This window comes from Cyrtonyx montezumae, unplaced genomic scaffold (assembly GCF_038088225.1).
Source record: "Cyrtonyx montezumae isolate F1298 unplaced genomic scaffold, pur_monq_1.0 scaffold_2, whole genome shotgun sequence".
NCBI lineage: Eukaryota > Metazoa > Chordata > Aves > Galliformes > Odontophoridae > Cyrtonyx > Cyrtonyx montezumae.
This window is the reverse complement of record NW_027071936.1, coordinates 18854480-18868493: the sequence shown is the minus strand read 5'-3', so window position 1 is coordinate 18868493 and position 14014 is coordinate 18854480. Positions and strand designations below refer to the sequence as shown.

At 44.7% G+C, this 14014-nt stretch overlaps 1 protein-coding gene across 1 annotated transcript in view; it reads left to right on the top strand.

Moving 5' to 3' along the window:
- The window catches only part of STOX2 (storkhead box 2), a 63745-nt gene extending 58866 nt beyond the window's left edge, over positions 1–4879 (top strand). The window contains exon 4 of the mRNA XM_065736539.1: positions 741–4879. Within this exon, the coding sequence (XP_065592611.1) occupies positions 741–936 (196 nt within the window). The 3' untranslated portion in view covers positions 937–4879. The remainder of the gene's footprint in view (positions 1–740) is intronic.
- The last annotated feature ends 9135 nt before the right edge of the window (positions 4880–14014 follow it).

Genomic DNA, 14014 nt, shown 5'->3' with positions numbered 1-14014 from the left:
TTGAAGCTGTGGGTTAAAACACAGGCTCTTCTGCATTCCTAGTTAGATGTATTTTTAAAAGGCATAGTCTTGGAAGGTGCTCAGTGTGCTGCCACTCCCATGGACAAATGACGTGTTAGTACTAAAGGAACCTATCTAAGTGAGATAACAGGACTCCTTGCTCAGAGAATGATTGTGGCTGTTCTGATTTGCTAGCATCTTGCGAGCTGCAGTTGTCTGAGCTGTGAGGCACGATTCAGGTGTTGCATTCAGAAGCATTGTGTGTTTCATGTAAAGTAGCATCCATGAAAAATGTAGACAGAAGATGACAAAGCAAGTTGTGTTGCGTGGTCACTCTCCTAGCTCTAACTAATCACAGAGTTGATTTCATGAAGTTCCTTTGTGCAAAAATGCACCAGCCAGGAAAGAAAATTATTATGTTGCACGTGCAAAACAGAAGGCATGTCCTTAAGAAAAAAATCCAGGTACTTGATGGTGGCTTGATTTACAGACCCTGTGTGACAGCTCCAGCACTGCGTAGTGCTGTCCCTGTGTTACGGCGCAGTGACTGCTGAGTACTGCTGGAACCCGTTCTGGAGGAACATATGTGAACCATCAAAATGAGATGGTTTATTGATGTGACATTACATACAAACACAGGAAGCCTATTATAAAACACTCTATTCTCCCTTCCTGTCTGGTCAATAGATATATCAGCATGTCATATGTGAGTGCGTATATATATTTCTTTTCCATTCTAGTACTCGTGAGAGCCTGGCATCCAACACTTCAAGCATTGTTGAAAGCAACAGGCGTCAGAACCCTGCCCTGAGCCCTGCACACGGAGGTGCAGGCCCAGCATTCAGCTTCCGAGCCACCGCAGACCCACCGACAAACGAAGCTGAGAAACTGCAGAAACCAGCTAACTGCCTGCAAGCTTCTGTCACTAGTGTCTGATAGTCGTCCTGCCTCAGAATTTCTGTCTTATCCCATACAGCAAAGTTTACGACACTGGGACTGATGTTTACATCTTTGGGGAGAAAAAAAAAAGCATCTCAACCACAGTTTTAGTGTTTACTTAAACTGTGCTGCTATGTAGACTAGGGGCAACAAGTCTTTCTTTCAAGGTATTGCTTTTCACATTTTGCGGCTCTGTAGCAACAGAATAGCAGTAGGGATAATATGTACACTTTTTGCTTCACTTAATTGTAACTGAGCACATATATGAAAGTCTAGACACTGTAAGTGTAATCTGCATTTTCAATGTCCATGCAGTTGCCAACTTCATTTAAAAAAAAATGCCACAGATGTGTGATGCCCCTGGTCAGAAGCTAAACTCTGCTGCAGAGTTGGTTTCCTTCCAAAATTGAGCCAGTGCTGAAAGTAAGCAGCCAGGATCACCGCGAGGAAAAACGATGCCAAACGTGACGAGTGATGACCTCGGCTCTGTCTGTGAATTATTAATACCAATCAATCATTTTCACTGTGCGTTTTTGTGACACAATTTTGCAAATACCTGTTGAAGTGAATAAGAAGTTCTTTTTTTAGAGTGCAGAGGGTGGGGAGGCAGATGGCTTTCCCTTTGTGTTTCAAAAGTATGAGAGATGTTTATGTGCTAAAGCTCGCTACGTGACCTTCCACAGTCACAAATGGGGAGGTAGGCCTTTGCGTAGAGGGGGGGAATGGGGAGGGAAGGGAAAGTTATAACTGTTGTAGAGCTGCAACGTGGAGTGACACAAAATAGAGGAAATAACTTTGGTTTACATCAAGTATTTTAAAAAAAGATAATCTAATGCTTGTGTTGTTTCTGGTATTGTAACTTGCCATTAACACAGGAACCAGAAAAATCTAATTTCTTTAATTCTTCAAAAATATTCTTTATGATATAAACGACAAGTATGGCCTGAAGAACTGATTTCTTTCTAGTGGAAGGACATAAATCTATTTTATGTAGCTTATTAAATAGAGTGCCTAAATTAGGCTATTAAAAATAGCATACAGTGTAGTGATTATCAGAGAACAAAATTTAGAGAATTATAAACTTCTGGCCTTTTTATTCAGTGGATGTTATTTGCAATTTAGCATTCTGTGGACACGTTTAGTTTCTAGAAATTAAATGTGTCCGTAAGGTGGGCAGTAGAAATCTGAATTCTGTAGGTATGGTCTATCCTAATTACTCTCCCCTGAACTGTTACTCTGGAGTAGTTCATACCATGCTAATTACTGCAGAGTAACTCCTAAGGATAGTTGAACTTCAAGAATAATTTTTGAGGTGTAGGGTCACATTCTGCTCTGTTCCTCATGCAACCTGGTAGTGCAACAAACTGACTTCATAATTAATTCTATCTTCGTTTTCTATCAGAACAAATTGGTGGAAGAATAACAAAGATATCAAAATGTTCAGCAGTCCAAACTGTTGAATAGAAAAGGCACTTTTCCACTGTCTAGCTCCTGTAGTACACAGGTATTAAAACCAACTGTACATACTAAAACCCAGCATTTTCATCAGGGTCTGGTGACATGTATTACTCTGTACGCAAAGTCATTTGAGCTTCACTCGTGTTCTGTATTCTCATCAGAATTCTTCGCCGAAGGTTCAGCCTTATATTACGCAGTTGGATATAGTTCATTTACTTACCAGCCAGCTCTCTAACTGGACATGACGAGTTTCTAATTCTGTCAAGAACATCTCTAGTACCCAGTAAATGCACAGGTCTGCTTGCCTTGGTTTCAGTGTACAAATTCCATTTCATAGGAGCAATAAGACCTTTTGGTGCACGTGAGGGAAATTATTGTGCTTTTGGTTGGTTATCAGAGTCACTTGGCCTTTAGCCTTCTGCCTTATCATACCTTCCAAGATGTGCTCTAATGACCATATAGCGCTTTGCATGACGCATCTTATTGTTCAGTATGTAACTCCAGCCGTGCTTACTCCATGCAAACTGTAAAGTCAGAGGTTTTGTGGGGAGTTGTCATATACTACGCAGTGGCTGACTGTGATTTTGTTTTCTGAGACAAGCTCTGACATCAGTAGTATGTATCCATTCAGTAAATAAAAATGTCAAAACTTAAAGAAGAAAAACTAATTACAGCCGATGATCTGAAGTACTAATGGCAGTATTAGAATGTGAAGAGCAAAAACAAATTTTAAGTTTGTCAGAAACTAATCAGAAATTATGCAGGCAGGCAGCTGGTTGTACAGAAGACATAATTCCAACAAAATGTGACAGTATATACCTATGAACTGTGTAGTATGTAGTTTCCTAAAGTTCCCAGAGACCAGCAGACAACATAAATGTCATATTAATGTTGAAGTGGCATTGTACCAATATTAATGTGACTCTTGGAATATGGAATGTAAACAGAAGTTTCAAATAGAAACGTTCTAATCTTGAATTCCTTTTTATTTTATTTTTTCTTTAAAAATCAACAATGGAATATAAGGAAATTCCATCTTGAGGTTCTGGTAACAAAACCACGAGAGTGGAGCTTGAGTGCTTTATGTCACCCCAATCCTTGGATGAAATCATAGCCTTGTATTACATGGTTGCTTATCTATCACTCTTCTAATGTATCGATTTAAAGGTTTACAGAGTTAGATTAGGTTGAATCTGTGTTGTGTTCAACTGTAAAGGGTCAACACAAATCTGTCGGCATTTTGCACACTTAATATGTATTATTATAATACAACATGTTACTTCTATGGTAATTTTTTTTACACATATAACTACCTCCATGAATTTGATGAAATGCAGCAACATAAAAGCGTATTGTATAAAGCAAGGTTAAAAACTTTGAAGCATTAGCTCATGGCGTTCTCTTGTGTGTCAGTGCTTGCGTATGAAGTCATCGTGTTTCCATTGCCACGATTTCCTTTTACAATATTAAAAATCTGTCTTTCAGATGAGTCACATAAGACTTTGACAAGGCTGCATAACTGGGATAACAGTGAAAAGGGAGGCTGAACCCTCCCGTCCTCTCCCCAGTTACTGCTATGATTTCTGCCTGGTAGAACTTGAAAATGTGTATGTAACTGAGCAAATTAGGAACATCTACGGTCTGTGAAATATGATTGATGGCGTTAGGTTTAAGGGAAGACGCTCTGAGTATTTTCTTGTCAGCCTGCAAATAATGCTGGGCCTTATTTTGCCTCCATTTTTGCCAACAGGTCAGGTCATGGTTTCTAGGAACTGGCAAGGGTTTGAACAGCTCGTTCTTCAGCGATACACACTCTGGTTTCTGGAGCGCGTACATCAGAACTACTCACTCTTGCAGAAATGACCAGCAGCTTTTAATTGACTTTGCTGGGAGCAGCATTAGGGACCCTGCTTGAGGTATGTGCCTATTGTTCAAAGAACATGGGCAAGCTTCCAAGAAAAATGAAGCCGGCCTTTGAAAAGTAGCCAGTTGCAACAAGCCACCTTTCAGGAGGGAAAAAAGAAAGATTTTCCAAAAACCAAAGGAAGAAAGTGGCAGCTGAACTTAAGCAGATCACATTGATATACGAGCCCCGATTTATGAACACCTCTTTCAGCAAACGTAGTACCATTATCCCAATGCAAGTTAATATACAGTCATCAGCGGAGCTGATTTAGCTGTTAAGGTAGTTCAGTTAAAAATCATAAGAAGTCATCCATTTGACTCCTTGCATCATTGTAAAACGTCCATAAAACAAGCAGCGATGCTCACTGTATTTTAAAACGCTTCAGGAAACAAATATTGTAATGAAAACCACGGCCTAGTGCTTGCCAGAGCAGTCTTTCTTATAGCAGAGAATGAGGAAGCCAAGGTCATGCTCTGCACCCAGGTCATGCCTTCTGGCCCTGGAGCCCTCCGTGTGGAACGGCACTGTCCCTATCTCACGTCAGGGCATGCCAAAAAAAAAAAAAAAAAAGAAAAACACGAAGGCTGAAATCTGTGGACAAAACTATTAACCAATTTCTTCCATTCTCTTCAAAAGTCATGCAAGTAAGTTTAATAGTTAACCAAAGTGTTGACACTTGGTCAGTTTAAGAAAGGAGCTACTCTGCAGTCCTGCGAGGACTCTCAGATGAGCAGTGCCAGACAGGTTCCACTCACACAAACACTGCCAGCAGAGGCTCTATCAACAGTTTTTTTAATTAAGAATTTGGGTTTTTTGTTTTGTTTTGTTTTTTGGAATACATTTCCCAGAGCTTTTCCTAAACACGGTTGTTCAAGTTGTGCTGAGGAAGCAAATAGCACTCCTGATCTGGTGTCACCCGCACAGTTTACAATTCTCTTTGCTCTTCTGAAGAAAGCTGTACAGTATTAAGAGAGAAAAATTCTATTTTTTACATAATTCTTTAAAAGATAACAAAGTATATATCTAAAGCATTCCCCCCAACGTAAGTAAAGTACATGGATACTGCATCAGAGTGCTGCGTGGCACTCAGGACCCAACTAAAGCCAGGCTGGTGCTAGAGGAATCCAGGACTCGCGCTTCTCGTAGCGGCTCTGAGCGTTGGTTGCAGCCCCACAGTGTAAGTCTGGCAGTCACTCCCCACTTCCCCCCTTGCAGAGCACAGAATTGCTCGCTAACTCCATTGAAGCTCAGTTCTGAGCTGAGGATTTCCCTGTTCCTCCCCCCAAGACACTAAAGGCAGAGAAGGAGCAGAAGGCCGCACGCATGCGAAGAAGGAGCTGGAAGAGATACCTGGTGGAGGGCAGCAGCCCCGTGCCTGGCCCAGCTGCAGGGAGAGCTGGCACAGGGGCTGCCTTGGTGTGTGGAGGAGACGTGCACTGAAAGGGATGGTAATACTGCAGGTAACTTCCTGTGAGTGGCTGAATGTGGCTGTTGCATTAGGTCTAAATGAGTTAATAAATGCAAGTGGGACTTACTGTATGTTAGAAGGGAGTTTTGCAGCCAAGACTGCCTTGTATAAATGTGTTTGCACTGAAAAAAAAAAATTAAAAATTACTTGGTCTCTGGTTGCTGTAAAGGTCATCCAAGATGGATGTTCTGTTTATATTGTATAGTATTTCATATGAAATAATTACGGTTCATGAAATGTCTTCCCTAACGTTACTGATTTATAACAGCACATTTGTAACATGGTTTTTATTGTGTCAGTGTACCATATTGTAAATGATGATAACTTGTCATGCTTAGTATAATAATTTAAAGGAAAAAAAGGACAGGGATTTTTGTAAGTCTATATTTGAAAGTCCCTCCATATGGTAATATTGTGTTCATGTTGTTTATGTAGTGTTGTGTGAAATATCCATTTTGGATTGTGTTACTTTTTAAGATATTAAATAACATTTGGTTATATGTTTTAAGTGGATTTCTTGTACCCATCGGTGGCTTTTAGAGAAAACGCTTTCCATTTCAGAGAACACCATTTCCATTTAACTCACCTTTCTCTCCTACATGAAGGAAACCTTGTATTACAAATTACCTGTCTCAGAAAAACTGGGTGAGCACTGTGTCCATGGATGCTTCCCTGGAGGGCTGTGAGAGCACAAGGGAGGAAACTGGCTGCATTTGAGAACCCCAGCAGGAAGGGGGGAAAGCGTTGGGCTGGGGAAGTGGCAGAAAGTCTCACGTGCATCCTGACACAAAGCCAAGTGGTTTTGGAGAGGTTTGTGCTCCAGGACCTTACCACTGCCACCGTGCCTCTTGTTTTGCTGGCTCCACTTCTTCCTTCTAGGGGAACAGCCTCAAGTTGCACCAGGGGAGGTTCAGGTTGGATTTTAGGAAAAACTTCTCCAGAAAATTGATGAGCCACTGGAACTGGAAACTGCCCAGGGAGGTGGTGGGGTCACAGTCCGTGGAGGTGTTCCAGAAACGTGGAGATGTGGTACTTAGGGCCATGGTTTAGCAGGCAACATTGGTAGTAGGTGGGCGGTTGGACTAGGTGATCTTAGAGGTCTTTTCCAACCTTTGTGGCTCCATGATTCTCTCTTCCCTCTGCAATCCATCTCCCTGAATTTGTGAATTTTCAGTTTTAGGGAAAAAATAGCCAAAGGCAGACAGGGGTAGGTTAGGGCTTCACAGGGACCAAGTCAAACTCTGTGCTGTTCTTTCCCATTCTTGCTTCCTGGAGATGTCCTAGCACCCTCTACTGCTGCAGAGGATTTGAAGAACTGGGGCTGACCACACACTCAGGCAGCTGAAACATGGCCCACCTCAAAAGTCAAAGTGCACTGCTTCTCTGAAGAAGCATTCTCTTGCTGTTGGCTTGTGCCTTTCTGCTGGGAGCATGGACCTCAGGACCGATCTCCAGCCCCCTATCTCCACAGGTACCTTGTCAGATGGCATTTTTAAACTTCTCCACTCCAGTGTTGCTCTTCTTTTCCATTGGCTTTTCAACTGTTTCTACAGCGTTTGACTTTTCTTCTTGGTTTATTTTCTGGGATGTCCCTCCGTCAGAATCCCCCCTCTTCTGCTCCATTTTGGCATTTTTCCTCCTTCTGGTTGTTTTCTTTTTCCCGTGCATTACTTGACGTGAGACATCCTTTGCCCCTTTTTCTCAGAATTTCTACTTAAAATGTCATCTTACTCCCATAGAGACTTTCCTCCCTTTTTCAATCATTTCTCTTATTGCTCTCCCTGCTTATTTGAAGACTCCAGAGAAGAAAAGGAGCTACTGTCAGCACTTCCCACCATGCTGCTTCAGGTTGGTGACTTTAAAAAAATGCTGGATGGAAGTTTGCCCTTCCTCTTCATCTCTTCTGCTCTCCTTTTCACTGTTGTTCCTACTTTTTAACTGTGCTTTCCTGCCCAACATCTCTGCATTTTGAGGGTTTGGAAAGGAGTCCCCAAACCTCAGCCGATGCTGAAGTCCCAAATCTCATTTTGTCTTCCAGCACTGAGTGAGGCCCCAGCTAAATGCTGAGAAAAACGATTCCAGTTATACCACTGGCTTTGTGTTGGGAGGCTTGAGCTCGTGCTGGTGAACAGCTTCCTTCCAAGTCCTCGTGCTGAGCGGAGTATTTTTAGCCCTGCTGTCACAGGAGTGACAAATGGGGACTGGGAGCAGGAAATCCCAAGTACATTTTTTTAAATCTTTTTTCTCATCTCTCATCCTGATAAGCAGAGAAGACCTAACCCTATGCTGGCAGCTATTTGAAAACAAGCACAGTAAATAAATCAACTGGCATGTACATGTCTGCGCTCTAGGAATGAGCCTGTCCTTCTGGAGGAGATGCTGGGTGGCCCACAGATAGGCTGGGACACTGCTGAGCTTTGCATTTGGGATGCCTCCCTGCCTTCAGTCATCCTCCATCCATCCTCCTGCTGCTCTCCAGCAGGCCCCAGCCCCTGGCCCAGCACAGGGAGGCCATGCAGGGAGAAGCTCTCCTGTGTCCAGTTTAGTGCTTGCCTCTGGCTTGTTCCCAGCATGAACTTGCCAGAAAAGCCCTATTCCACATCCAGCTGCCACAACTCTCTGTGCTTCCACTGGACACAAGCTGATGATGACTTTCAGATGCTTGTCACCAGGCCAACCGTGACCCTGAGCTGAGGCATGGCCCTGGCACAGCTTCTCAGCTAAATAGCTGTGTTTTTTCATTTTTAACCTATGCAAGGCAGTGCAATTTTCCCTCTTCTTCTAAAGGAGTAGTGAGACATATTAACCCAAACTTCAGGAAGCTGGTAGTTGAGACCACAGCTTCATGCACACGTATGGTGGCATGGTGCAGGGAGCAGTCCTTCACGCGTGCATCACACACAGTCCATGCAATATTCTCCAGCATGACGGAGCCAGAAGCTCCTCGCACGGGCAGGGCTGGCCCACGAACACAAGGGAAGATCCAGAAAATCCCTCAGCTCCTGGGCAGCCTGTAAATGACCTGGGTGCATGTTGTTATCCTCCATGCTCAGCCCTAGGGGCTGCCCCAGCACATTCAGCCTTTGCTTTCCCTCTTCCTCACCTACTTCTGAAGCAAACCATTTTTCCTCCAACTGTGGTGCTTTATTTCTAAGTAGTCTCCAGCAGGCCCTACAGATTTACTATTTGTTCATTACAAGGAAGCTCAAGAGCTCTCGCACCTCAGGTAGCTGATGTATTTATTGCTCCTCCTTAGAGGCAGACCGCTCTCCCGTTACTTTTTTATTATCAGCCATAATCCAACAGGCAGTGCCCATATTTCTCATCCTCCAGTGCCATACGGCAGATAACAGTTCCACCAAATCACAGTGCACAGGGAAGTGTTTGAATATAAAATGAAAACCTCCTTTACTTTCAATGGCAGAAGTAAGAAAAAAATATATAAAACTCAAGCCTTACAGGATGGCAAATAATAATACCACAAAGCTTCCACTGCGTTGAATGTTAGAAAACAATTCAGAGTGGTTGGGCACTGGAACAAGCTGTGAAAGGAGGTGGTGAAGTCACCGTCACTGAAGATAATCAAGACTTGTGGAGATGTGGTGCTTAGGGATATGGTTAGTGGGGATGGTAGGGTGGGTTGAGGTTGGGCTAGGTATCTTAGTGGCCTTTTCCAACTCTAATGATTCTGAGGTTTTAGGGAAAGAGCTTGAAGGGTCCCACCTGGCAGGAACAATGCCAGCAATCCCCTCCTGCCTGTACCCTCACTGCTGGCTGTCCCCTGGCCCACAGCACCACCTTGCTGTGCTTCACCCCACAGCTAGGAACCGGCCCCTGCCTGTAACACAGCAAAGTCATCACACTGCTGGCAGTATTCCCCTCTGCTCAGGCTGCCCTCTAAAGCAAACACGAGGTGAAATTGCTTATCTCAGCCCTTCACCAGCCTTCCCCCTCCCCATGTGCATAGGAGGTTTCTACTCAGGAAAGCTCTGAACAGAACAAGGCTCTCACGTTTGCCTCGCAACAAAACTTCCTCCCTTTCTCCCAGTTCCCATTCTACGTGCAGCAACTTGCTGTATGTTCCCTTCCAGAGGATGTGGAGTGCCTCTGTGCTTATTTTGTGTCCAAAAACATCATCTGTCCTCTCCAAGAGAAGAAGGCATGTGATACATCCCAGATGTCTGCATGAGGAAGCAGTCTGCAAACATAAGAGATTGCAGGAGGGAGGTGGGGAAGCAAGGAGCTTCTGCATGCCCCTCTCTGCAATTGGGGAGCTCTGAGGCTGACACTTAGATGCACAGGCATATGAAACCCTTTAAATGTTGCTCATGTTTTATTTTCGTGGCACTATCATCTATACAATTGTTGTGATCTCCTAAGTGGTAATCCAAACAGTAAACTATGAATATGCAATGCTATAACAGGACAGAAAGTAGTGCAATAATAGTGAGGTGACAAAGTCTTTGGATACAGCAAGTAAAAACAAGTCCAAATGCAGCAGCTGCAGGCACAAAAACGAACGAAAGGAGCTTCTTACCTTCAGAAGGCCTCAGGCATCTAGGCATCTTCAGGCAGATACCCCAACCTCCACTGACAGCCCTTAAATGAGGCCTGGGTAGATCCTGGCTCAACCACTTCTGGTCACTTGGGTTCATTACATGCACCTGAGCTCCCCTGGGTTGGCCCTGCCTTCCCACTGGGTGCTCAATCACCAGTTCAGGCAGTGACTTCTTAGTGTTTCTGTTACAGAATCCTTCCTAATTTGACTTGTGTCTGAATTACTGTATGTTTTCTTAATGGGACAAAGTTCCAGAACAGCAAGCACTGGAGACCACGGACTGGCTGGAAAACCACAACAACCGCCCGTGCAACCCGGCCGGCTGCCTGACTCTGGGCTCTCCCACTGAGCCCACTCAGGATCAGTGAATGCTGTCCTCATCCTTCCCATTGCAGGGTGCTAAGGAAACCTTCAGAGCTGTCCTTCCTATCGGCTCTGGCTGTCACACTGGGGGATGCTGTGGGGCACATGGGGCAGCTCCTCCTGTGGGCTGTGAGGTTTTCCATTGGGGGCTTTGCTCTGAGCCCACCCAAGGGAAGCCCTCAAAGGCAGTGAGGACATGGGGCTGTCACAGCTTTCCTGGGCCGGCCCCTGTGCTGTCCTGCACAACCAGGCACCTCACCTGCCATGGCATGAAATCAGGTGCTGTTCCATTTGCCTCAGCTCCCGCACCGTTAATTCATCCATCTTCTTCCTCTGTATTAATTTTTTAAGCTGTGGCTGTCACATCTGCACACCTACCAGCTGCTTCCCCATTTTTAATTGCCCTCAGAGGACTTCTTCAAGAGCCACATCTGCTTTTCTACGGCCCTTCATTTGTCACTGTCCAAACCGGAGAACGGAGCATTTAAAACACATCCTTTACGACTGCGCTGTGCTCCTCCAAACCTATGATTGATGGCCGGGTCCTCGCAGGCTGTATCCAGCACCGCCTGCGCGAAGCAATCTGCGTTTTGCTGGGAAGCCTCGCATTTCTTCTTCCCACTTGGTGTACGAACACGGCTCCGAGCAACCCTATCTCGGGAGGGGTGGGCGCGCTCCGCGGCGGGCGGAGGGAGCCGGGCCCGCCGTGCCGGCAGGGGGCGCTCCGAGCCCGGTAATGGCGCTTCTGGAGAGGCCTGAGGTGTTCGCGCCCTCTGCGTTCCCGGCTGTTCGTACAGAGCAGGTCCTCGGTGAAAACACAGGGTTAAAAGATGGCTGAGGAGGGGATGCGCACCCCAAGAAGGCCAGGGGACGTGCAGCAGTCACAGAAGATGCGAGCGCTCTCACTGACACGGGTAAACTGACACAAGATGTGGTGGAGAAAAAAATGCACCCGTTCTGAAGGTTAAGTGCTGAAATGTGTCTGGAAAAAAGGGCTGAACATACAAGCTACGGTAGCTCGTGAGATGCATTTAATGTCCCTAAATCAAATGCTGACAACTTTGCCCTTTCTAAACAATGTTAGCATTCATCTTCCTGATGATGAATCAGCAAAAGCTTCAAACACTGCTTATCACACATTGATGTGGCAATCAAACGAGAAAGGCAAGGTGTTAAGGTTGGTTCTTTTTTCAAAAATCTTACAGTATTTACAAAAAGATGTGTATTTTTGATGACAGCATTCTTGGAATTATTCACTCATCCACAATCAGCCGTTGTACAAAAACACCATTCAGAAATACACCCACCTCAGTTGCACAGCGTGCAGAAGAACAGGCAAAAGACACTGAATGAGAATGTGAACTGATTTCAGAGGTATGACATTTCAGAGGGAGAAAGGCACACTTCTCCAGTGTAACCAACTGTAGTACACCTGAAGCACATGAGCTCTTGTAGGTCTACCATCCAATTCCTCTGTTACAGATCAAGTACATTTTGAGGCGCATCAGAATTTAGCTGTCTACTTTCAGGATGTTTTTCTCTGTAAGAGGATACTGGATTGTATTTATTGCAAGAGTTAAAACTGCAGGCTGAAGGGGTTCATATACACGCTGTTGGTTTTCCAGCAACACTTTCCCATTTTGTCCTTTGGTTATCTTGCGTGTGCTGGTGATTTTCTCACTTTAAAAATGTGCTCCAGTGAATTCATTGAGCCTGGTTCATTAAAGAGCAACAGGGAACTCTGAACACTGGATGCTTGTTTTACAGCTACTGCAAATGCTTAGAAAGCACTAAATTGCCTTTTATACTCAACAGTCTAATAACAAAGACTGATTTTCTCCCTTTTTTTCCCCAATTGATTTGATGGTTCACTTGAGCTTTAAAAAACACGTTACATAAATCTTTATAGCTATTACAGAAGTCTTTTGTCAAGTTTAATTTGTTGTGCTTTTTTTTTTTTTTCATAGTGTGATCATTCACCCTTAAACTCACTGTACCAGAATGGTGCTTGACTCTGGATCCATATGAATAACAAGCCTTAGAGGTTTAAAGGCAGTTTTACATTGAAAGCTCTTGGTTCCGAGGTATTTCAGATAAGAGCTGAGCCCCTCTGAGGGCACTGCGGAAGACCACAGCCTCCCAAGGAGGAAAGGACACTTTGCAGGATCGTGGCTGTGTTCAGGAGTGGCTAATTTCACATATAAATTTAATGATGCAATATGACCACCTCTCTAATGACCCATCATGGCATGCATACACATCTCGTGTCTAACACCGAGGGCCGTGACAAGCGGACAGTTTAACAGTTCGGTGGTTTTAATCTTCTGAGCTCACAGAGTTGTGCTGCTGGTTTTGCTGCCAGCCCTGTGCTGAGCGCTGCCCCAGGGTAGATCCACGGCTGCACTGGAGTGAAAGAGTAGAGGCAAACTGCTTTTCCAAGGGATTTACTGCGCCTGCTGTCTTGATGTTTTCAGGATTACATCATCCATTTGACGTGCCCTTCAGGTGCACTACCTCTGAGAGCAGCCCTATGAACTCCTGCTGTATTTAACTTGACCATTAAAATTTTATTTGGGCTTGGTAATCCAAGGTAGGCATAGTAGCTAGGATTAACTGAGGGAGAGGGAGAAAGAGATGCATATGTGTAGACCTCTCTCCCTGCTGCAGAACACCACCTCTAAAGAAAAACAGTGGGGGAAGGTGCAGCCCACCACAGTGCTTTAATGGCAGAGAGCAGGAGCTAGTAGAAAAGCAGTAGGTGTCAAAAACCTTCAGAATCACAACCGAGTTAAAGAAAAGAAAAAAAAACAAAACAGCCACCATCTAAGCAGGTGGATATCATCTTCACCAAGGGAAACAGAGATGCTGCTAAATGGCAGGCTTCCTCACTGTACTTTCTCCTGAATGCTATGTGCCCAGGTGCTATTTCTAGTTCTTCCTTTTTTATATGGAGGATTTCCATCACGTCTCTCCCTCTCTGTCTTCCACTCCAGCTGCACTCCCTGCTGCAATCCCTGCCCTGTGGGCACGCAGAGCCAGGGCTCACTTTAGGGGAAAGTGAAGAAGGAAAGGCTAGGAGAATTGGGATGCCCTCACTGCTCTCCTCCTGATTCACCTTCGCTCAGCAAAGAGCACGGCTCTCTGGTCTGGCATCGTGAGGAGAAGGTGGAGGTCTGCTGGAGATAAAGGACGAACCAGAAAGAGCACAGATAGATGCACAGACGTTTGTCTCTACCCCTGAGCTTTCCACTGACAGCAGCCAGGGTCAGCCCCTCTGTTAAACATGCAGGGTAAGACGTGTCTAACGTCCAGGGGTCTTCAT